Consider the following 25,148-nt stretch of genomic DNA (forward strand, 5'->3'; position numbering starts at 1 on the left):
TTTAAGGCCTTCAACCATTTTAAATCTAACAACTACAAGTGCTGATGGTAGAGTATCCCTGAGAACCCGGTCAATAAACTTCCCCAGCACTAGAGCTTGGGCAGCTAGGTGGCACAGCGGATAGAATACCAGGCTTGAAATCAGGAAGACTCAAGTTCAAATCTTCTCTCAGACACATCCTGGCTTTTATCCACCTGTATAATTGTCTGTAGAATATTAAATACAAAGAATAGCAAGATCTTGATTTGTCTCAGAGCCATTTCTATTGAATCCCATCAAGCAATATGAGAATGAATGAATGAATGAATGAATGAATGAATGTGAAGGATTTCTTGAGTGCTTATTTTGTACATAGCATTGTGCTAAGCCCAAGAGGAAATTGATACCAAAGTAAGATAGTCCACTCACATCCAAATGGGCAATCCACCATGAAGGAGGTTTTGGCTCCAAGTCCAGTGGAAAGGTTGTGGTCTTTGACAAGATAATAATGAATTATAATCAGAATAGCCAATATTTATATAGGGCGTTAAAGCCTGTGAAATGCTATGTATGCATTGTCTCATTCCACCTTCCCTACAGCCCTGTGAGCTAGGAGCTATAGGTATTATGCCCTCCATTTTGCAGATGAGGACAATCAGACTTCCTATGGGTTTGTGACCCTAGTGTCATCATCTGGAAATTGCAGATCACAATACTTACAACTTCTAACTCACAGGGTTGTTGTGAGAATAGTGCTTTGTAAACTTTAGAATTCTAGAGAAACATAATAGATTCTTTTTAAAAAAAATTCTTCTCTTCCATCTTGGAATTAGTACTGTGTATTGATTCCAAAGCAGAAGAGTGATAAGGGCTAGGTGATGGGGGTTAAGTGACTTGTCCAGGGTCACAAAGCTGGGAAGTGTCTGAGGCCACATTTGAGCACAGGACTTCCAGACTCTATGCCAAGCTACCCCTCCCCAATAGATGCTTATCATTGCTATTATTATTATCATCATCATCTTGGTTGTTTATCTAAACTTAAGATTTTTCTGATGGAGGGAAACTGAGTGAAGAAATTCCTTATACCAATGCAAGTCAAAACTCTTTTGCAATTACAATTTTAGGAAGTTGCTTATGACATTGAAAAATTGAGTGACTTGGCTAAGGTCACCCAGCCAGTGTGTAAATCAGAGGAAGGAACTGAATTCAGTCATGGATTCTGAGGCCAACTCTCTATTCATTATACTCCTTCTCTTCCTTTTCTTTCTCCTCCTTCTTTGTAAAGTACACTGTCAGGTCCTAATTTAAGCCATTCTGAGCCCCAGGTACATTATTATCCTCATTATTACTAATTACACATAATACATAGTTGTGTATAACTGATGATATTACATAGTAATAGTAATTATATATTAATAACCTGTGATATTTAATTAAATATTAGTAATAGCTATACTTATAGAGAATTTTAAGTTTTTAAAGTGTTTTACATTATCTAACTCTCAGCAATTCTGTGAAACAGTTACTATTATCATTTCCATTTTATAGATATATGAGAGGTGAGATTCAAAACTGGGTCTTCCTGACTCCAAATCCAGGACAGAGAGGGGCAAGGACTTGCCCAAAGTCAATCAGCTGATGAAGAGAAGGGCTGGGACTCTAACCCAAGTCCCCAGAGGACAAGTCTGGTCTTTTTATTTGACTTCACTGGCAACAAAAAGTAGAGCAACATTTAAAAAGCTACATTTTTATAGTTTACATCTTAAAGAGCAATATTTTCACATGAAACTAAATATTTATTCATCGTCTTCTAATGATGAAAATTGGAGGTATCATGGCTAGAGTACTGGATGAGGAGTCAGGAAAACCTCGTTTTAAATATCACCTCAGGTGCAGTTCAGTAACACAGTGGATAGAAAGACAGGGCTGGAGTCAAGGGGACCTGGGTTCAAATCTAGCCCCAGATACTTTCTAGCTGTGTGACCCTGGGCAAGTCACTTAACTCCATTTGCCTAGACCTTACTATTTTTCTCTCTTAGAATTTATATTAAGACAGAAGGTGAGGGTTTTAAAAAATGAGGAATAAATTTCACCTTAGACACTTATTAGCAATGGAACCTTCATTTAAACTCTCTGAGTGGGTCTTACTTCTTTTCATCTATGAAATAGGATGATAATACTTGGGCTACTTCTACTTCTCAGGCTTTTGTGCACAAAGTACTTTCCTTAACTTTCAAACTTTTATATAAATAAGCTATTATTACCATTTATTACATTATATAATAGAATATATTATATAATATATTCTTATACATTAATATATTATTATTGGTTGGTTGTCTCTCGAACCGAGGAAGACGATTGTCTTTGTGCATTTTTGTGCACCAAGACACCTGTGCTTGAAGATTTAAGTGGAAAAGTTGATGCACAGAGACAGTCCCACTCTCTCGGCATTGGAAGCCTGGGTCCATTGGCACAAAAAGTCGTTACACCTGGAGACTTCCTCAGCTGCATTGGATGGCCTGGTTGTCTTTTGTGCTCCAACACGCCCTGAGCACTCCACAGTGCCTTGCTGCATCGCCATCTCAGCCGTTGAACCTTCTTGTTGATTTCTTCCGCCTGTTCTGCCAAAGCAGTCTTCACATGCTGGGTGAGCAAAGCCCTGGTTCACCAGGGGTCGACGACCCAATGGCTACCCTCACAAGGTTTAGCCGGCCTGTCGAAGCCTTTGCCCGGGGTGTGGCCACTGCCGCATGCTAGCAGCTACTAGGAGCCACAAGTGAGAGCTGGGTGTCAGGTGAGGGTCAGTGGCTGGAGAGCTGCCCTAGAAGGGCACGACAAGCCCTCCATACCAGAGATATTACCGCTCCCTTAGCACCCCATACACCATAATATAGAACAACATAGTAATATGCCAGTATATAATACTTAATTATATTAATATATAATATCATATATATAATATAATATAATATAATAATATATAATAATAAAATAATATATATTACATGCATGTAATATATGGATTATATAATAATAAATAACATGTATATAATACATGCATTATATTACAATATAACATGATATAGAAATATAATATAATGAAACATAATGACATATTATATAATATACCAAATATTATAATACCATATTATAACATATATACTATATTAATATCATACTGTATATACTATAATAACATTTATTATTATTAGTGCACACCAATAAATTCCTGGTTGTATTGCTGTTGGTGCTCCTTCCATCACTGCAAATTACAACCCATCCATGGCATCTCATCCAGTATGGTCCTTCTCCATATCATCCTACAAGTCCTCCATAAAGGCTCTACCTAATGGACTGGAGGACTTCTTCGTATTCTTGTCATATTTCCTGGTTACCAGGGCAACCGTTGGGCTATCAGTCTGGTAGTTCTCATTCTCACTACATCATCCTTTTCTGGTCATGTGTTTTCCCCTTGATCATCAAACACATAACAGCCATTGATAGCAAACCAAACTCACTGAAATTTGCATACTACTTTCGTCAAGAGGAAACTTCAGCCCATGAAATTGGGTATCAGTGTCTCAAGTTCCTTAGAAAAGGCTTTAGAATGAATAACATAGATATTTTAATAGAATATACTTTGATAAGTTAATATTAACTATCGATTAAATAAAACAATGCTAATATAATAATAATTAATAATTTAAAATCTATTTCTTTACATTAACAAAAGCTATTCTTCTATGTGGTGGGTATGGAAGAGCAGGGGGAGAGGCAATTTTTTACTCACCTCTAGATCTCTTTCCATATCATAGTTTTCTAGGATCTGGAAGGCCTTGGAATACACCTCCACAGCCTTGGCATGAAAAACCATCTCAATGGTTACAAAGTCAGAGAAAATTTTCTGGGGAGAAAAGTCCCAAAATATCATTATGTTCATAACTTCTATTTCTTTTTTAACCCTTACTTTCTGTCTTAGAACTGACACCAAATATTGATTCCAGGACAGAAGGGTGGTAAGGAGTAGGATATTAGGGTCAAATGACGTGTCCAGAGATCATACAGCTAGAAAGTATCTGAGGGCAGATTTGAACTCAGGACCTTCCATCTCTAAGTCTTGTTCTCTATCTACCAAGCTACTAGCTGCCTCTAATATCCTATATTTGTATAGAGCTTTTCATTTTGCATATCCTCTTTCTCCCACCAACCATGGTGTTGGGAGTGGTGGTACACACCTGTAATGCTGTTACTTAGGATGCTGAAGCTGGGATCTCCAGCTCAGGAGTTCAGAGCTGCAATGAATTAAACCAATCAGATATCTGAACTAGGTCTAGCACCAATATGGGGAGCCCGTAGGAGCCAAAGGACCAGTAGGCAGCCTAAAGAGGGGTGAGTAGCCCGGGTCAGAAGTGAATGAGGTGTAAGTTTCTGTCCCCAACTCTAGTGGGGAATAAGACGGCTGCACTCAGCCTTGAGTGAGGTAGAGAGACTCATCTCCAACCAAACCAAACAACCATGGGAATTAAGTCACTGGTCACTGGAAACAAAATATGGAGGAAAGATCATTGGCACTAGACGGAGACTATATGTGCTCAAATCCTCTCTCACTCTCTGAAACTTAATGCCAAGTCATTTAACTTCCCCGGGTCTCACAAATCCACAAGCATTAATTAAGTGCCAACTGTATGTATGCTAGGTTCCAGACTAAGCCCTGTGGATACCAAAAAATAGTCCTTGCCTTCAAGGAATTTATCACCAAATGGGGGAAAAACATACAATTAGCTATGTACAAATAAGAGGGAAGAGAATAAATGTTTATGTCGCACCAACTATGTGCCAGGCACCATTCTAAATGCTTTTACTAGTATTATCTCCTTTTATACTCCCAACAACCCTGTGAGGTAAGTTGATGCTATTATCCTCATTTAACAGATGAGAAAACTGAGGCAAATAGAATTGAAGTGCCTTGCCCAAGGTCACGCAATTAGTGTCTAAAGTCAGATTACTAGTTGGTATTGTGGACAGAGCTTCAGGCATTAAGTAGAAATGGAAAGAGTACTGATTCTGGAACACAGAAGTCCTGGGTTCAAAACCCATTTTTATTGTTTAGCACTTGTGTGACCTTGGGCAAATCACAGAACTTCCTGGGTCTGTTTCCTCATCTGTGAAATGATGGGGTTGTACTAGACAGCCTCTTAGGTCCCCTCCTGTTTTCAGCCTATGATCCTATGAATCCCATTTGATCTACCGAGGCAGCCAATACAACTTCGGAAAGCTCTAATTGTTAGAATGGTTTTTCTTCCAAAAGACCTCAATCTGCCTCTTTGCCCCTTCTAGTGCTGCCTGGAGAAACCTAGCAGAGCAGACTTTTATCAATCTTTTCTCCATATAACAGCCTTTGAAAATCAGCTATCGTGGCACCCCGGCTTCTCTGAGCCAGACACCTCCAAGGGTCTTCTAGTGCCTCCCATAGAGTCAGTTCTCAAAGTCTTCCCACACAGTCTGATCATCTTCCCAATTATCAATGTCCATCTTAAAACGCAGTCCCCAGGAGGCAGCTGGGTAGCTCAGTGGATTGAAAGCCAGACCTAGAGACAGGAGGTCTTTGGTTCAAATCTGGCCTCAGACACTTCTCAGCTATGTGACCCTGGGCAAGTCACTTGGCCCCCATTGCCTAGACCTTACCACTCTTCTGCCTTGGAGTCAATACACAGTAAGGAAGGTAAGGGTTTAAAAAAAAATAGTCCCCAAATGGTACCCCAGATCATGTTCTAACCAGGGAAGAGAAAGGGAGGGTGATTTTTATTCTACGTTTCCTGGATATGATGTCTTTCTAAAAGCATCTTAAGAGCTCACAAATGGTTTGTTTTCAATATTACATTGTGGACTCATGTTGAGTCTTCTAAAATCCTTAGATCTTTTTTCAGGAGCACTCTTTGAGTCATCTGCCACCCACATCCCCACCCCCAAATGTGTTTAATACCTGCTTGAAATGCCCCTTTTTTATGAAGATGGCTACGTCTGAGCAACCCTTCCCAAGGGTTAGAGATTGAGCTTAGTTTTGAAAGATCAGACACACAGTTCTGAGGCCTAATCTAAAGGATACAAAAATCTCAAGACTCAGGGCAGCTAGGTGGCTCAATAGATAGATAACCAGACCTGGATGGGCCTGGACTGGGGAGGACTTGGGTTCAGATTTAACTTCAGACACTTCCTAGCAGGGTGACCCTGGGCAAGTCACTTAATTTTCATTGTCTAGACCTTACCACCAGTATTTAGTATCCATTATAAGGCAGAGGGTAAGGGTTTTTAAGAAGGAAGGAAAGAAAGAAAGAAAGAAAGAAAGAAAGAAAGAAAGAAAGAAAGAAAGAAAGAAAGAAAGAAAGAAAGAAAGAAAGAAAGAAAGAAAGAAAGAAAGAAAGAAAGAAAGAAAGAAAGAAAGAAAGAAAGAAAGAAAGAAAGAAAGAAAGAAAGGAGGGAAGGAGGGAAGGAGGGAAAGAGGGAAAGAGGGAAAGAGGGAAAGAGGGAAAGAGGGAAAGAGGGAAAGAGGGAAAGAGGGAAAGAAAGAAAGAAAGAAAGAAAGAAAGAAAGAAAGAAAGAAAGAAAGAAAGAAAGAAAGAAAGAAAGAAAGAAAGAAAGAAAGAAAGAAAGAAAGAAAGGAGGGAAGGAGGGAAGGAGGGAAGGAGGGAAAGAGGGAAAGAAAGAAAGAAAGAAAGAAAGAAAGAAAGAAAGAAGGAAAGAAAGAAGGAAGGAAGGAAGGAAGGAAAGGAAGAAAGAAAGAAAAAGAAAGAAGGAAGGAAAGAAAGAAAGAAAGAAAGAAAGAAAGAAAGAAAGAAAGAAAGAAAGAAAGAAAGAAAGAAAGAAAGAAAGAAAGAAAGAAAGAAAGAAAGAAAGAAAGAAAGAAAGAAAGAAAGAAAGAAAGAAAGAAAGAAAGAAAGAAGGAAAGAAGGAAAGGAGAGAGAGAGAGATAGAGAAAGGAAGAAAGAAGGAAAGAAAGAGAGAGAGAGAGAGAGAAAGGAAGAAAGGAAGAAAAGAGGAAGGAAAGAAGGAAAGAACCTCTGAGAAGATCTCCTCTAGAATATAATATATTCTAGCCCGACAATGCCTGAATGTGGACTACATGAGGCCTCAAGTTCAGTTAAAATAGATGTACCCTCTGATGTCCAGATCAACACCAGAGCATAGCTGGCAAGGGTAAGTAAGCCCTTCCTATCCACAGCTGAAACACTTGAAGTCTTACCTACTCCCCACTTCCCTGTCCTCTTACACCTAGCACTGAGAGTCTCCCAAGATTTGGGCCAGTCTAGACATAGGGCAACAGCATTAGTGGGATTATGTACTTACTGGATCTGAGTGAGATCAAGAGGTATATCTCTGGTGTGTTGGCTCAGCCGAGTTCCTCTACCACTCCATTTTTATTGCAAACACCTTTTTCTTTTTTAAAATTTATTTATCTAATTCAGAATATTTTTCCATGGTTCCATGATTCATGCTCTTTCCCTCCCCCCTCCCAACCCCCTCCCGTAGCCGACACAATTCCACTGGGTTTTACATGTGACACTGATCAAGACCGATTTCCATATTATTAATGTTTGCACTAGGGTGATCGTTTAGAGTCTGTGTCTCCAATCATATCCCCTCGACCCATGTGATCAAGGACATGCTTTTCTTCTGTAGCACCTTCCTTTTCAATACCTCCAAATCCGACTATCCCCAAAGGTCCATCTTCTGCATGAACTCTTTCCTAATCACTGTTGCCCATCAGGATCTCTTGTCCCTCTGCCTCCTCTTGTCTCACTGGCTATCATGTCTGGTACCTAATGGGAATCAGACTATCCTTATCCACTCCAGTCTAGTTATGCCCTCCTATTGCCAGAAGTAGCAGTACCAGAAGATGGTGCTTCTGGGAGCTCTTCTGCAGGAGAACAATGAGTGTCTTATATACCTGGATGTCTTTCAGTTTCTGCTTCTGAAAGGTATCGATTGTCTCTTCAAGTTGGTGGGTGGTACGGCTCGCATCCACGGAAGCTTTCTGCACATTGGTCTCAGCCTGAAGAGTAGGGATGAGAGGTTAGTTTTCAGCATGACCACACACTTGCCAAAATCCAGGAATGTCTGCTTTCAGACAAAAGTAAAGAGGGCTGACTTAAATGATTGACTCAGGGATGGCTCTAGGCATAGGGAGAGTGGGTGGCCATACACTTGCAGTAATTTCTTAGGCATCAAAAATCCCTTCTGTCTAAAATCTCTCTCACTGGCCTGAGATTTCCATCAATATGTCATTGTTGTTGTTAGCACAGCTGAATGATGTGTTGGAGAGGATGCTGGGGCTGGAGTCAGGAAGACACTTTTTCCTGAGTTTAAATCTACATTCAGACACACAAAACTAGCTGTTTGACTCACTTTACCTTGTCTGTCTTAATTTCCTTATCAATAAAATGTTCTTACTAGGTATATACTTATTCTGTATGCACTTTTTTAAAAACCCTTACCTTCTGCCTTAGAATAGATACTGCCAGTTTAAGGCAGAATTGTGGTAAGGGCTAGGAAATCAGGGCTAAAAGACTTGCCCAGTGTCATATGGCTAGGAAACGTCTGAGGCCATCTAGTTTCTTTCTATTCTGTATATATTCTTATATGGCTACATGTTTTCTCCCCAACAGAACATAAATCCCTGAGGGTAGGGATCATTTTATTTTTTAGTCCTTGTATTCCCAGTACCAAACCTAGTACACAGAAAGTGCCTAATAAATGCATGTTGGTTGATCTCTAGAACAACGAGCGTAAACACAAGTCAAGTGTTATATTGCCAGCATTTAGCAGAGTTCCTGGTCTTTAGAAAGCCCTTAGTAAGTGCTTCTTGTCTTGTCTTGTCTTGCCTTGCCTTGCCTTAGATGATTACTGAGGTCTCAGCCCATCAATCAAGATGATAAACACCAGTTTGGGCAGTGGAGGAGGGCAACTAGGTAGCACAGTGGATAGAGCACCAGGCCTGAAGTCAGGAAGATCTGGGTTCAAGTGTGGCCTCAGGTACTTCCTAGTTGTGTGACCCCAAGCAAGTCACTTAGGGCAGAATAGTTAACCCCTGTTGCTCTTCTTAGAATTGATACGAAGACAGAAGGTCAAAGTTTTTTTAAAAGATCAGATAAGGGATGTCCTTTGAGGTCAGGGATCAAGTCTTTTGTCTTACAGAATCTCATAACTGGGAGAGAACTTGGAGATCTTCTAATCTAAGCTCCTTATTGTGGTACAGATGGGGAAACTGAGTCTGAGAAGTGAAATGATTCCCCTGCTATCACAAACCAAGAGTAGATCTTTGATCTCCCAGGACTCTCCTCTTCCCATGGCATCTTTGTGCTCAATAAATATTTATTGTTTCCCCTTGAGTTCGGTCCAGGCATAATTACCTAATATAATGCTCACCTGTGGTTTGGCATGGTTATTTATTACCGTTTCATAACAGCGGTGTCCACACAGGTCTTACACTTACCTGGGACTGGAAAAAACCCAGTTATTAAGGAAATCTAAATTACAGGAGCAATCATGGGAGCACGTAATGTGTGGAGTGAAAAATTAGTAATTAACAATGCAATTATTTACAATTATAGTTAGCAATAGGATTCATAGTAGTAGTGATAATTTCTGATTAAATAGCCCTGTAACTCTCCTATATAGATGAGCTCAGCGAGGCCCATTCAGGGAAAGAGAAAAGAAGTCTCTCTCTATATACCAAACAGTAGAGACATCCTCTCCCTGAAGTGAATAGATCCTTGCCCCACCTGAACCCTTTCTGACTTATTGATCAGCCTGTTTTATGGCAGAATCCCTGGACTTTATGTACATTTTATTTGTTCTGTATTCGTGAGATCAATTGCTATATAAATAAAATAAAAGGGGGGAGATGTTGGGGAAAGAAGCCACAAAGAATTCTCCCAGAAGATGCCTCTGGGTTCTCTCTAAGACTAAAGCCTTGTTTGACGGGGGCTGCGGGTGTCTCATCTGGGGAAATGTTCAAGGCTCATTCTGGAGTGTTTTCGTAAGTCTCTAAGAGATGTTTCTGTTCTGTTCTTGGGAAAGTTTTAGACCTCTTGTACCAACTCTCCAGAAGCAAAAATCTTTATGTCATCTCTCACCAATATATGTATATCTTGATGTATGGACCTAATTGCCTAAATAGAACTCTCTCCAGAAAAGCGTGCCTCTTTGTCATAATAAATGGATTTATGCATAACCCCATCTGGTGCTACCTTTGTATCTCCCCCTCTGTCTCTCTCTCTCCCTCCCTTTTTCTCTCAGTGGCGGAACTCAAACATCAACAAGTTAAGGAGCCAATGTAAAGCATCACAGAGAAATGACTACAGCAATACCTCACATCAAGAAAAAAACCCACTCCAGAACCCCAAATGGGAGAGCCAAGATTGTAAATATCATAGGTTTGATCAGTTGAGTCAATAAACATTTATTATGTATTTACTATATGCCAAGAACTGTGTTGAGCACCTGGGACCCAAAATAACAGAAGAGAACCAAAAAGGTAAGAATTGTCCTTGCTTTCAAAAGAGAATATGTTCTTATCAAGGATGGCAGAAAACATGCTAAAAAACTAGGTGATACCAGACGAGAAGAGGCAGAATGAATGGGAAGAAATCTCAAAGGAGGGATATGAGCCAACTGAAGGGAGTCATGGGAGATTGCAGAAGGAGGGCTTTCACATGAGTCTTGAAGAGATGGAAGGAGAAGCCAGAACACTCCAGGCTTAGAAGAAAGCCAGAACAAAGGCATGGACCAGGAAACAGAATGTCGTGTGTGAGAAACAGCAATGTAGCTGAATCGCAGAGTACATGGAGAGAAGTAAAATGTAGGAAGACTGGAAAGGTAAGGAGGAGAAAGACTACAGCTGTATTAGCTTAAAACTTTTTTGGGACATCCTGCAAAGTGCTTTATAGACCCAAAAGATCGATTATCATTATCATTATTATTTTTTTACTATTATTAAAATTGTTCTGACCATTCCTCCTCCTCCTCCTGTCACTACATTTTTATGTGGAAGGATACGATGGTATGTCGGTCAGAAGGCGACTTCTGCCTCAGTCTGTCCAATTTTTCTAGTTGTTTGATCTCATTATTTCGGACCTTATTGAATTTCTTGATCTCGGCCTAAATGAGAGAGATTAGTAGGACTATGCATCCAGCATCACTGAAGGCAGGAGGAAAACATGAGACAGGGGAGGGGACCAGCCATGGTGTCCCAAGTGTCATCTCATACATACACGAGTTTGCTTTATCTGCATCCCATAGAGCCTCAATGGATCGAGGACCTTAATTTCAAGTCTTTCAACCTAAAGTAGAAGGGAAAGTAAGCATATGGTTCATAGGGAATCCGTGTAAAAACTGCCATGGAAAGGTGATTAAAGAAAGGGAAGAAGGAAGCAAATCTTTATTAAATGCCTACTATGTACCAGGAGTTTTACAAATATTTCAGCATCACAATAACCCTTGAAAGGCAGGTGCTATTTTATCCATTTTACAGTTAAGGAAACTGAGTCAGATAGATTAACTGACTTGCCCAGGAACACTTAGCTATGAAATGTCTGACTGGATTTGAATGCAGCACATCCTGACGCCAGGCTCAGGTCTTTCTTCACTGTACTATTCAGTTTATAATTATAGGATTGAACAGTTAGGGGGTGCAATGGAGAGAGTGCCAGGCTTGGAGTCAAGAAGACCTGAGTTCAAATTTAGCCTTAGACACTTCTTAGCTAGGTGACCCTGGGCAAGTCATTTAATCCTGTTTGCCTCAGGTTCCTTATCTGTCAGATGAATTAAAGAAGATGGCAAATCACTCTAGTATCTTTCTTAAGAAAAAACAGGATGACAAAGAGTTGGATACAACTGAAGAACAATGGATGGAGCCATGAGTTAGATCTTTATTACTGTCCAATGGTATTTTATATACTTTTCTTGTCAGATAAGAGTTTGTTTTCACAGTGATGGACAGGAAACAATCTGAGCAAAAGAGAATCAAACAAAGAATTTAGAAACAAAAAGGATTTTAACAGATATCTACCCTAAGCACCTCATTTAAAAATGAAAAGAAAAGAAAAACCCTTACCTTCCATCTTAGAATTAATACTGTGTATTGGTTCCAAGGCAGAAGATCTATAAGGGATAAGCAGTGGACGTTAAGTGATATGCCCAGCGTTAAATAGTTAGAAAGTATGTAAAGTCAGATTTGACCCCAGGACCTCCAGCCTTTAGGCCTGGTTCTCAATCCACTGATCCACCCAGATGCACCACCCCAGCCTGACCTCATTTTTATAGATGAAGAAATTGAGTATTAGAGATTAAATTCTTTGACCAAGTTTCACAGCTAATAAGTAATTGAGTTTAAATTTGAACCCATTTTTTTCCACTTTCCTAAATTCTTGACCAAACCAACCTATGTTCTGAGAGCATAGCTCTTTCTAAAGAACCATTCCATTCTTAAAGAATGCCTGGGTTGGTGGGGGGAATTCAGGGTGGGCAGAGGCAGCTAGGTGACTCAGTGGAAAAAGCCAGGTCTGGAGATGGGAAGTCCTGGATTCAAATCTAGAGTGATTTGCCATTTCCTTTTCCAGCTCATTTTACAGATGAGGAAACTGAGGCAAACAATGACTTGCCCAGGGTCACACAGCTAGTAAATGACTGAAGCCAGATTTGAATTTATCAAGATGAATCTTCCTGAATCAAACTGTGATGCTCTATTCACTGTTACCTAACTACCCTCCTCTCATACATTAGCCTGTTGCATTGTCTAACAGCTTCATTCCTAAGTCATTCTTCATTTTATATTGATTTAAAATATGTTTTCCTGTACTTCCACTCCAAAGTCCTTTTTCTGCCTCCCTGGGGACTGGCAGAACTAGTCGAATCCATCTTCTACATGATAGCTTTTCAGATATTTTGAAGCTAATGACAGGTCTCTTCAAGAGATCCTTTGTTTATCCTTCTGTCATTCTTTTCTCCTCTGATAGATCTATTTCATATTCAGGTTATTTGTGAGCCAGTTACATTTTCTCTACCAGAGAGCAAACTTAAGGGCAGGAATTGGACCTTAATTTTCTTGCTATCTCTTCTCATGTTTAGAGTTGGAAGAGACTTTCTTGATCATGTGATTCAACAAATGCTTTGATGTGCAGATGGAGAAAGAAAGGCCGTGACCTACCCAAAGTCATACAGTAGTAAATGAATGAGATGGGATTTAAACTCGCATCCCAGGCATATAATATCCACCTATGAGTGCTTTACGTAATGAAGGTAGCTACTTAGGCAACCCATTTCTTCCACTGGGCCTCTGTTTCCTCAACTGTAAAATGAGGGAACTTATTGGCTCATGGATAGAGTGCTGGGCTTGGAGTCATGAGGATCTGAGAGCTGGAGAAGGAAATGGCAAATGGCTCCTGTATCTTTGTCAAGGAAACCTCAAATGGGATCACAAGGATTTGTGCATGACTAATTGGCTAAACAATAATCCCTTCAAATATCAAAGCTTTAAAACTCTTGCAGTTGACGTATCATCAGCACAGGCTTCCTCAGGGTACATTTGTCTAGTACGGGCGATTTTCCTATAGTTTTTGGTGGGCAGCTAGGTGGTACAGTGGATAGAGCACCAGATCTGAAGTCAGGAAAACTCATCTTCCCGAGTTCAAATCGGGCCTCAGACACTTATTAGCTGTGTGATTCTAGGCAAGTCACTTCACCCTGTTTGCCTCAGTTTCCTCATCTGTAAAATAAGCCTGAGAAAGAAATGGCAAACCACTCCAATATCTTTGCCAAGAAAACCCCAAATGGGGTCACAGAGAACTGGATGCAACCAAAATGATGAAACAACAACGACAACAAAAAATGATTAAATAACAACAAAATGAAGGAGCTGATCCTTGAGCCTCCTCAGAGCTCTAACATTTGTAAGCTTTTTCACAAGGCTCCTTTGGTGCTAACATCTCTGATACGAGGTTTTAAAAATCTTTAAAAAGCAGTCTACTTTCCTAGTAATGCCTCATCCCTGTATCCTGGCATTTAAAGCCCTTCACACTTGGTGCCCACTTAGCTTTCTCATCTAGTTTCAGATTATTATTCTCATTCAGTCTCCATTTCAGTCAAATTGGCCCATTAGCTGTTCTCGGTATATGACAGCCCATCCCCTGGGCCTTGGCACAAGTAGTCTAGCATATCAAGAATTCCCTCCCCCTCCAGCTCCACCACATCGAATCACCGGCTTCCTCCACAAGGCTGCGCCTGCTGATCCCCCAGTTGTTAGCATTCTCTCCCTCTTGCAATTACATCACATTTACTTGCTGTTGTTCAATCTTTTCAGTCCTATCTGACTCTGCAACACCATTTGGGGTTTTCTTGGCAGAGGTATTGGAGAGGTTTTCTATTTCCTTCTCCAGTTCATTTGACAGATGAAGAAATGGAGGCAAACAGGGTTCAGTGACTTGTCCAGGGTCACAAAGCCAGTGAGTTTGGGAGGTCAGATTTGAACGCATGAAGCTGAGTTTTCCTGACTCAAGTTTCAGTACTCCATCCAGTGCATCACCTAGCTACCCTTTGCAGCTTACTTCTATATATAATGTATCTCCTATTAATAAAAGTAAGTGAGCCAGGCCTATAGATGGGAGGTCTTGGGTTCAAATCTGACCTTAGACACTGCCTGGTGGTTTGACCTGGGCAAGTCACTTAACCTCCCTTGCCTAGCCCTTATGGCTCTTTTGCCTTAGAACCAATACACAATGCTGATTCTAAGATGGAAATTCAGGCTTGATTGTTGTTTTTTAAATGAAAGAGAGGAGGGAGGGAGGGAGACAGAGAAAGAAAGAGATACAGACAGATAGAGACACAGAGAGAGATGGAGGGAGAGAGAGAGAAACAGACAGAGAGACAGACAAACAGAGACAGAGACAGAGAGAGACAGCTAGAGAGAGAGAGGAAGGGGGAGGGAGGGAGAGAAGGGGAAGGGAGGAAGGGAGGAAAGAAAGAAGGAAGAGAGGGAGGGAGGAAGGAAGGAAGGAAGGAAGGAAGGAAGGAAGGAAGGAAGGAAGGAAGGAAGGAAGGAACGAAGGAACGAAGGAACGAAGGAACGAAGGAACGAAGGAACAAAGGAAGAAGCTTCTTGAGGGCTTTTCTTTCTGTTTATATATATATACACACACACACATATATAGTGCCCAGTCTAGTGCCTTGCATACAGTTGGTTTTCTGAATGGAATTATTGTGTTCTAGGTAGGCAGTTCATTAAATCTGGCATTTTGGACAGGGGAACAGGGCCTCACCTCTGCTTGCCGATAATCCTGCACCTTGGCCAACTCCTCTGCAAAGTTCTTCAGGGTGGTGTGCATTTCAGGATTCTCAGTGTTGGCAAAATCTAGTAGCTGCTTGACGAGCAGATCTGACTTATCTCGCAGTCTGGCTGTTTTCCGGGTGTAGGCAGCCAACAGCACACAGAACTGGCCAAAGTATTTCTCAGCGTTCTTCACTGTGTTCTCCATCACCCGAACTTGACTGTCTCTGAAAACAGTGGAGAGAGTCGACACGGTATAGATGGCAATTGCAGAAGTGGGACTAGAGCCTAAGTCACTTGGGTCCTGCCTGGTCCTTTTTTCCCTCCTCTTGAACCTTTGTCCCTTGCCTTAGTAGCAGTTCTAAGACAGAAGATTGGTAAAGGGAATTGAGTGACTTGCCCAGCACCACACAGCTAGGAAGTGTTGGAGGTCAAATTTGAACCCAGATCCTCTCTATTGAAGGCCTAGAGCTCTATCTACTGTGCCACCCAGCTGCCCCTCTAATGCTCTCTTCCTGATATCATGTAACCTCTGTTAGAGGAGCAACAATCCATTTTTTAGTTTAGCTCCTCGCTCTCTCTACCCCCACAATCAGAATTTATTCATAAAACCTTTACTATTTTTATTCACTTGTCCCACAAAGATCTAAATTCATCTTCCCTTTAGTCACTCTAGAGGAAGAATTGCAAAGTAGGGGAGGTTTCTCTTTGAATAGCCCTGCATCTTCTTTTCTGCACCATCTTCTGCTCTACCATCTTGCAGGTTTCCAGGCTCCCTTTTGTTGCCCTTTGGCAGCACTAAACTCCTATTAAAGCATCCCATCTGTATTTCTCCATCGACCCAGGACCCCCGTGCTCTGGATTCCAAATTACCTCTCTTCCATCTCCCCATCTAAACTGCTGTTTCCTCAGTTAGTCTGCTATCTGCTAGGTATTCATGTGAACATTTAATGAAAGTGCTTTCTTAACCCTCTCAAGGATAATTGCATGTTCTAACAGTCATTCTGAAACCAAAGCTTCATCAAGGAAGGAATAGAGGTGATCCTGGGGTCTCAAAACTGTCAGTGTAGGATCAATTCTGGTGGGTTCTCCCAAGCAAGAAGGGCATCAGGAAGGACACCTTAATAAATATTTGTTTCCAGGGACAGCTGGGTCTCTCAGTGGAGTGGATTGAGAGCCAGACCTAGAGATGGTAGATCCTGGGTTCAAATTTGACCTTAGATACTTCCTAGCTGTGTGATCCTGGGCAAGTCACTTAACCCCATTGCCTCACCCTTGCTGCTCTTCTGCCTTGGAACCAATAATGAGTTTTGGTTCTAAGACAGAAGTTAAGGGTTAAAAAAAATACTTGCTTCCTTCCTTACTGAACAGGCATTTTTTTTATGCCAGCTCTTTACTAGGCACTGTGCTAAGTGCTTTACAATTATATTTCATTTGATTCTCATGATTACCTTATCCCCATTTTAAAATGGAGGAAACTGAGTCAGATAGAGGTTAAATATCTTTCTCAGGATCATACAGCTAATTAGTATCTAAGGTCAGATTTAAATTCAGGTCTTCCTAATTATAGCCCAGTGTTCTATCCACCATATTACCTAATTTTCTTAAGTATAGTCTTGACAAGCCCTTGCACCATGGTCCAAAGCCTGATCCAAATAAGTATGGAGGGGCTCATCAACAGAAAATGTGGCCACCAGGGGATGCCTTCTTTGGCCATGGAAATTCATGAAATAAGCAAAAAATTAAAATTAAAAATTAAACAAAACAACAACAACAACAAGTTTTGGAGCCAACAAGATGGTGGAGATGATCCAGAAGATGGTTCAGAAAAGATGCTGGGAGGACATTAACCCTGTATGGTCCCTTCCAGTTGTGTAGTGATAGGAGTAGAGTAGAAGGAAAGGGAGCAGAGAAAGCTAAGAACTATGTATATAGTTTTTATATGAATTCTAAAGATTTTATCTAGGGCAGCTAGCTGGCTCAGAGGATGGAAAACCAGGTCTTCAGGGTTCAAATTTGGCCTCAAACACTTCTTCTGTGTGACCCTGGGTGAGTCACTTAACCCCCATTGCCTAGCCCCTTACTGCTCTTCTGCCTTGGAACCACTACATAGTATTGATTCCAAGATGGAAGCTAAGGATTCCATTTTTTTTAAACGATTACATCTAACACCTAATGACTGAGATTATACCACTAGCTGTTGGCACTCTAAACGTGAGATCCATGTCCAATTCATTAACAAATTTTCATTCTACTGGAGGACCAGAATTGTATTCCTGCTATAAATGAAACCAGAAGTCAGGAGGAAGGGGCAGAGAAATAGAAAAATGGCTCTGAACACTTCCTAGCTGTGTGACCCTGGGTAAGTCACTTAACTCCCATTGCCTAGCCTTTACCACTCTTCTGCCTTGGAACCAATTCATAGTAGCGATTCTAAGGTGGAAGTTAAGGGTTTTAAAAAATGGCTCTGAGATTCTTGGAGAGGAAAATCAAGGAGCTAGCAGAATGGACTTTTATCCTACATTCAAAGGCGACAAGAAACAGTTTCACAGGATCCTTGTTTATCTGACACTGGAGTGCTCACAGCAAGCCACCGTGCAGATAATTGCAACTTATGTACAGCTAATCTTTTGCATAAGATGAAGAGAAAAATTCCATGAAAGACATAAAAGACCCTCCAAACTAAGCCAATACATGCTTTAATACTTGGAGAATTAAACGCAAGAGTAGCTACAGGAGAGAACAGTAAACAATAGCCTGGAAAAGCCAAAGGTTTATAGGCTACACTTCAGCTTTATGACTATCCAAGAACAGAGATGGGAGGCACGGGGTTCAAATCCTGCCTCCAACACTTATTAGCTGTGTTACCCTGGATAAGTCACTTCTTCTCCTCTGAATCTCCATTTCTTTTTCCCTCAAATGAGACTGACTATTACCTAAGATAAAATACAAGTTCCTCTTTTTAGTATTTAAAACTCTTCACACCCTGGTTCCAGCTTCCTTTTTTGATCATATGTGTTATAGTGCCTGCCACATCCTAAATGTTTAATAAGTGCTGCTAATTAATTGGGGCAGCTAGGTTGCACAGTGGATAGAGCACTGGGTAGAACTCGGTAGACTTGAGTTCAAATCCAACCTCAGATGCTTCCTGGCTATGTGGTCCTGGATAAGTCTATTTCCCTCAGATTCCTGTCAAATGAGCTGGAGAAGGAAATAGCAAACCACTCCAGTATCTTTGCCCTAGAAAACCCCAGGAGGGATCACAAAGAGTTAGATATGACTGAAACAACTGAATTAAGATCATATATGGAATGTGCTTCCAACCCTGAGAGATACTATGAAACCTGGGAAGACTTTTATGAACGGATGCATAGTGAAGTGCACAGAACCAGGAGAACAAGGTATATGATGACAAGACAAACAGGTACTATGCTAGTGCTGAGTGTATGGGCACAACGAATAAAAGAACTCTAAGGCCATTTCCACCTCTCAAATCCCATAATCTCTTCAGTCAATATTCAGGACAAAAGACTTGGGGGTTGTCTACCTGAAGTGACATGGAATAATGTAGTTGGTGGGGGCAACTAGATTGCAGTGGAGAGGTCCAAGCCTGGAGTCAGAAGGACCTGGGTTCAAATCTGACCTCAGATACTTCTAGCTGTGTTATCCTGGGCAAGTCACTTAACCCCAATTTCCCAGCCTTTGCCACTCTTTTGTCTTAGAATTGCTACTAAGAGAGAAGGTACAGGTTTAAAAAAAAAAACAAAAAGGAAGAAGGTAGTTGGTATGTAACTTGGGCCAGTCCTCTGAGGCTGATGTATTTGGAAGCAGTTGCCATAGAATCTGGCTGATGGCATTCATGGACACCTTATCAAGGAGTGATTACAGGCAGGGAGACAGGCAATCACATCTTGGGCAGAAAACATGTGCCCAAATTCAAACATCTAGCTGGAAGGGCAGGCCACTACTGTGGCATATCCAAATTTTCAGCTGCCTACCGGCACTATTTATTGGGGGAGCATCTCAGAATCAGCATATCTGAAACAGAAGGGCCTCTCTTGTCTCCCCCAAAAGATTCCTTCCTTTCACATCTGTCAGTGTTATCTCCTTACCTCCCCCCATTCACCTCATTTCCCATTCTTAAAACCTTGGTGTTAGGGGCAGATAGGTGGCCCCATGGATAAAGCCATGCCTTGAGACAGGAAGATATGGGTTCAAATCTGACCTCATATACTTTAGTATGATCCTGGGCAAGTCACTTGACCCCAGTTGTCTAGCCACTTTTCTGCCTCATTGTTACCTCACTCCCATCAGAACCTTGGTTTCCATTTCTGGGTCCAACAGCTTTAATGCATAAGTTTTCATCTTATCTTGCCAGGATCCAAGTTTCCATGTTACTTCCTGGCCATTTCCTCATGATGGCCCTTCAGATGTCTTGCACTGGATGTCTGGTAGATAGCTTAAATGCAGTATGTCCAAAACAGAACTTACTATCTTTCCACCTAAGCCCTCCCTAACTCCTACCTATCCTGTTACAATAGAAGATAACTGGGGGCATCTGGGTGGCTCAGTGGATTGAGAGCCAGGCCTAGAGATGGGAGGTCCTGGGTTCAAATCTGGCCCTAGACACTTCCTAGCTGTGTGACCCTGAACAAGTCACTTGACCCCCATTGCCTAGCCCTTACCACTATTCTTCCTTGGAACCAATACATAGTATTGATTCTAAGATGGATGGTAAGGGTTTAGGAAAAAAAGATAACACTGTCCTTCTAGTCTCCTGAAATTACAATCTAGGTGTTATCTTCAACTTCTCACTCGCTCTCCCTCACCATGTTCAAGCTATTGCCAAGGTCTGTTGATTTCAGCTCTACAAGAGCTCTTGAATACAGCTCCTTTCCTTGGACACTGCCAGCCCCCAAGTGTAGGCCCTCATCACTTCAAACCTAGATTATTGAAACAATCCACTGAGGAGTCTGCCTGCTTCAAGTCTCTCCCCATCCTAATCAGTCCCCCATTCAATCATCAGTGGTTTTTATTAAAGTGTAGAATGGATCACGTCACCCCTGACTCAAGAAACTCTAGTGCCTCCTTTTCACCTCCAGGATCAACTACAAAATCCTCTGGCACCCAAAGCTCTTCTTAACCTAACCCCCTCCTACCTTTCCACTCTTCTTATACCTCATTCCCCAATGTGTCCCCTTCAATGGAGACATTAACCTATTGGACAATGTAATAGATGATATTTGAGGGTATATTTGATGGATAAATGATAACTAATGGATCAGGTAGTTATCTTCCTTTGCTTACCATCCTCCCTTTTATACTTCCCTTCCTCCCTCTTCCAATCTCCCTTTCTCCCCTCTTCTTCCCTTCAGTTTCCCCTTCCCCCCTTCTTCTTCAGCCTCCTTCTAAGTCACTCAGGGTGAACTATGATGTTTCAGAGGAATTACTCTTTATCTTTTTTTAACCTCAAGTAAGGGTTTTTTGGGTAAAACAGGAAAGATGGAGGATGAAGGTAAGAGGGGTGGGATTTCCCTATTCTCTACAGGGAGCCTTAGGTTAGAGGATATTAAGAGAAATGGCAATTCAGTCACTAGCATGAAACAGAGCCAGTCAGAGAGAGATATATGGACTATTGTCCTTCTTCTTCTGCCTTCAAATCAGCCAGGCCACCTCCAACTTGATTATCCCAAGTCCCAGAGATAAATCCAGCTTCTTCCTTCAGCCAAGTCCCAGAAAATCAGTCACTGTTGGCTTTTGCCTTTAACTGTTTCCTGGTCACATTCCAAATGGAATTTTCCTTTGATTGACAGCTGATCAATCTCCAGCTTCTTGTCTTGCTACATGCCTTGTAATTTCTCTCCTCCACAACAAACAAGACATTCCATCCCTTGATTCCAAATATTTTCTTTTCATCTTCTTTTTAGACTCATACTGTCTCTTTCCTTCCTTCCTTCCTTCCTTCCTTCCTTCCTTCCTTCCTTCCTTCCTTCCTTCCTTCCTTCCTTCCTTCTTTTACTTCTTTCTTCCTTCCTCTTTCTTTCTCTCTTACCTTCTGTTTTGGAATCAATACTAAGTATAGATTCCAAGACAGAAGAGTAGTAAGGGCTAGGCAGTTGGAGTTAAGTGACTAGCCCAAGGTTATATAGAATGAAAATATCAGAGGTCAAATTTGAACCCAGGACTTCTCATTTCAAAGCCTGGCTTTCAATCTACTGAACTACCTAGCTGCCTCTAGACCTTTACCTTCTGTCTTAGAATCAATAGTGTCTGTTCCAAGAGAGAAGAGTGGTAAGGGCTAAGCAACTGGGGTTAAGTGACTTGCCCAGGGACACACTGCTAGGAAGTGTCTGAGGCCAGATTTGAACCTAGGATCTTCAGTCTTCAGGCTTGGCTCTCTATCCATTGGGTCACCTAGATGCCCCAAGCTCTGACAATTTTCTTTAACTATGCCCCAAGCCCAGAATGCTCTCCTTCCTCATCTCAACCTACTGGCTTCCCTGGCTTCCTTTAAATTCCATCTTCTACAGCAAACTTTCCCCAAACAATTCTTGTGCTTTCCTTCTTTTAATTATTTCCTATTAATCTTGTTTGTACATATCTGTTTGCTTGTTGTTTCCCCCCATTAGTCTAGGAACTCCTTGAGGGCAGGGATTGTCTTTTGCCTCTTTTTGTACCTCCCAGCACTTAGCACATTGCCTGGCACACAGGAGGAGCTTAATAAATGTTCATTGACCAACTGGTCCCTTCGAATGGCAATCCCTACTCCACTCTCCCTGGCTTCTGGCCTCCCCATTAGAATGTAAACTTCTTGAGGACAGGGCAGGAGCTGCTCAGCTTGCTTGTATTTGTATCCTCAGCCCTTTGCCCCCAAATGCCCGGCACACAGTAAAACCACCTCGCAATGACCCAGTACTGTTGGCTCTGTCTCTGCAATCTCCCTCCTCTCCATTCCTTCCTCTCTCCTCCCTCTGCTGCCAGCATCGTACCATAGTAAACAGGCCCTCAGCACCACCTGCCTGGGTTATTTTAACAGCCTCCTCACAAGGCTTCCTTTCCCCACACTTTTCCATCCTCTGGTGTGTGCTTGACTGCTGCCAACTGATCTTTTTTAACTCCTCAACTTCCATCTTCGAATTGATCCAAGGATCAGTTCCAAGGCAGGAGAGTGGTAAGGGCGAGGCAATTGGAGTTTAATGATTTACTCAGGGTCATACAGTAAGGGTGGGTCTAAGGCCATATTTGAACCCAGGATTTATTAGCTCTCTAACCTCTGGGCTACCCAGTTGCCTCTCATCCATTTTATTTTATTTTAAACCCTTGCCTTCTGTCTTAAAATCAATACTAAATATTGGTTCCAAGGCAGAAGAGTGTAAGGGCTAGGCAATGGGGGTTAAGTGACTTGCCCAGGGTCACACAGCTTGGAAGTATCTGAGGCCAGTTTTAAAACCAGGACCTCCTGTCTTTAGGCCTGGTTCTCAATCCCCAGAGGCACCTAGCTGCCCTACCTTCCCCCTCTTTAAAAAATGCAATTATACATCTTTCTGGTTGGGTCTCTCTGCTCAAAGTCCTTCTTAGATTCATTTTACTTATTATGTAAAATTCAAATTTTTTACTTAGTCTGGAATTCAAAACCTTGCTTAATTATCCTTATCTCATACTACTCCTCTATCTCTTTGGAGGGGGTGATGTAGAGGCAGCTTGATGGCTCAGTAAATAGAAAGAGGCTTGGAAAGGGAAGTCCTGGGTTCAAATTTGACCTCAGATACTTCCTAGCTGTGTGAACTTGGACAAGTCCCTTCACCCTAGGATTCCTTATCACTCTTCTGCTTTGGAAACCATACTTACTATTGATTCTTTTTTTTTTTTAACCCTTACCTCCTGTCTTGGAGTCAATACTGTGTATTGGCTCCAAGGCAGAAGAGTGGTAAGGGCTAGGCAATGGGGGTTAAATGACTTGCCCAGGGTCACACAGCTGGGAAGTGTCTGAGGCCAGATTTGAACCTAGGACCTCCCGTCTCTAGGCCTGGCTCTCAATCCACTGAGCTACCCAGCTGCCCCCCTTACTATTGATTCTAAGACAGACTGTAATGGTTTAAAAAATAAAATAAAATGGATGAGAGACAACTAGGTGGCTTAGAGGTTAGAGAGCTAAGCCTAGAAATAGAAATCCTGGGTTTAAATGTGGCCTCAGACACTTCCTCGCTATGTAACCCTGGGCAAGTCATTTGGCCCCAGTTGCCTATCCCATAACACTCTTCTGCTTTGAAATCAATACTATTGATTTAAACCATAAGGTAAGGGTTGTTTTTGTTTTTTTTAAAGGAAGTTTCTTAAAGCCAAGGACTTGAGGGCATTGTCCTCTTTATATCCCTGTTGCCTAACACAGCGCTTAGCACATAGTAGGCAATTAGTAATTGTTGACTTGACCAAGGTCACACAGCAAGTACGCAGCAAAATCAGGATTAAATTCCTGGTCCTTTCATTCATTCCTTTCAAGTTCATGTACCACCCTCTTAATCACAACTGTAGGATTTAGAGCCAAGAGTAATATAAGTCATCCCTACCCCTCTCAAAATAGCGATGAAGGAACTGAGCCTCAGAGAGGGAAGTGACTTACCCAAGGTCATACAGAGAGAAAATAGTCAACCTTGGACTAAAGCCCAGGGTAGATTTCTTTTTACTGCATCCTGTCAGTACTGGAGAGTTGCTTATATGGATTCTGTGTATGGTTCAAGTGACCACTTTCCCCAAGAGTAATAGCTAGCTTTCACTGAACCTTGCAGTAAAACATTATTTATTCACTTTTTGGAAATTGAAATGTATAATTCTGAATAGTAATAGTGCCCCCTGCTGAGGCTTCCATTTCTCCAGCTTTTCTCTAGGGCCTGAAGTTGCTTTGGAGAAGGAAAGTTATTTGCATTTATCACTTAGAATGCTAAATCTTCCCGTAGGTTCCCTTTGAATAATCATTGGGCATAATTTATAACTGGAAGTCTTTTGTTCTTCTCAGAAAGCTACAGAAAACAATGCATCCAAATGATTTAGACTTAAAGGACACAGAGCTAAAGTTATATATACATTTTTGAAGCTGGAAGGGTCCTGGAGGTCATTCAGTTTATCCCCCTGATTTTAGGTAAACTGAGGTTCAGGAGGAAGAGACTCTCCAAAGGTCACAAAACTAATGCATAGCAAAGGCAAGATTTGAATCTGGGTCTTCTGATTGTCAATCCAGAATTCTACTTTCTTAAGCAGAGTCACCCTAGAAAGGGCTTCCTCAAGTGGTTAGCATTCAGAAGAGCCTTTGGTCTGCCTCTTACTAAATCATCTGGAAAATGGGGAGAATAGCCCCTGCCCTGCTCATCTTACCAGGAGCTGTCATTGAGGTCAGATGAAATAATATATGTGAAACATTTTATTACCATAAAGCTACATACAAATGTAACAAGTGTTTTGTTTTGTTTTAACTCCTATCTTCTTAGTATCCATACTAAGTATCCAAGGCGAAGAGCAATAAGGGCTAGGCAATTGTGGTAAAATGACTTGCCCAGGGTCACACAACTAGGAAGTGTCTGAAGTCAAATTTGAACCCAGTTCCTCTTGACTCCAGGCCTGGTGCTCTACCCACTGTGCTACCAACTGCCCCCTCTATTGTTTTATTTATTTTAAATACTTACCTTCTATCTTTGAATCAATATGTGTATTGGTTCCAAGGCAGAAGAATGGTAAGGGCTAGACAATGGGGATTAAGTGACTTGCCCAGGGTCACATATCTGGGAAGTGTCTGAGGCCACATTTGAACCCAGGACCTCCTTTTCCAAGCCTAGCTCTCAATCCACTGTGTTAC

General features: G+C 41.5%; 1 protein-coding gene across 1 annotated transcript in view; it reads right to left on the minus strand.

The window, feature by feature from the left end:
* The window catches only part of CIBAR2 (CBY1 interacting BAR domain containing 2), a 78,371-nt gene that overhangs the window by 50,583 nt on the left and 2,640 nt on the right, over nt 1–25,148 (minus strand). The window contains exons 2-7 of the mRNA XM_056818524.1: nt 15,294–15,528; nt 11,253–11,321; nt 11,038–11,139; nt 9,473–9,478; nt 7,928–8,032; nt 3,773–3,886 (exon numbers count right to left, since the gene is read on the minus strand). Coding sequence (XP_056674502.1) covers nt 3,773–3,886; nt 7,928–8,032; nt 9,473–9,478; nt 11,038–11,139; nt 11,253–11,321; nt 15,294–15,528 — 631 coding nt within the window. The remainder of the gene's footprint in view (nt 1–3,772; nt 3,887–7,927; nt 8,033–9,472; nt 9,479–11,037; nt 11,140–11,252; nt 11,322–15,293; nt 15,529–25,148) is intronic.

Source organism: Monodelphis domestica, chromosome 1, assembly GCF_027887165.1.
Source record: "Monodelphis domestica isolate mMonDom1 chromosome 1, mMonDom1.pri, whole genome shotgun sequence".
In the NCBI taxonomy this organism is placed as follows: Eukaryota; Metazoa; Chordata; class Mammalia; order Didelphimorphia; family Didelphidae; genus Monodelphis; species Monodelphis domestica.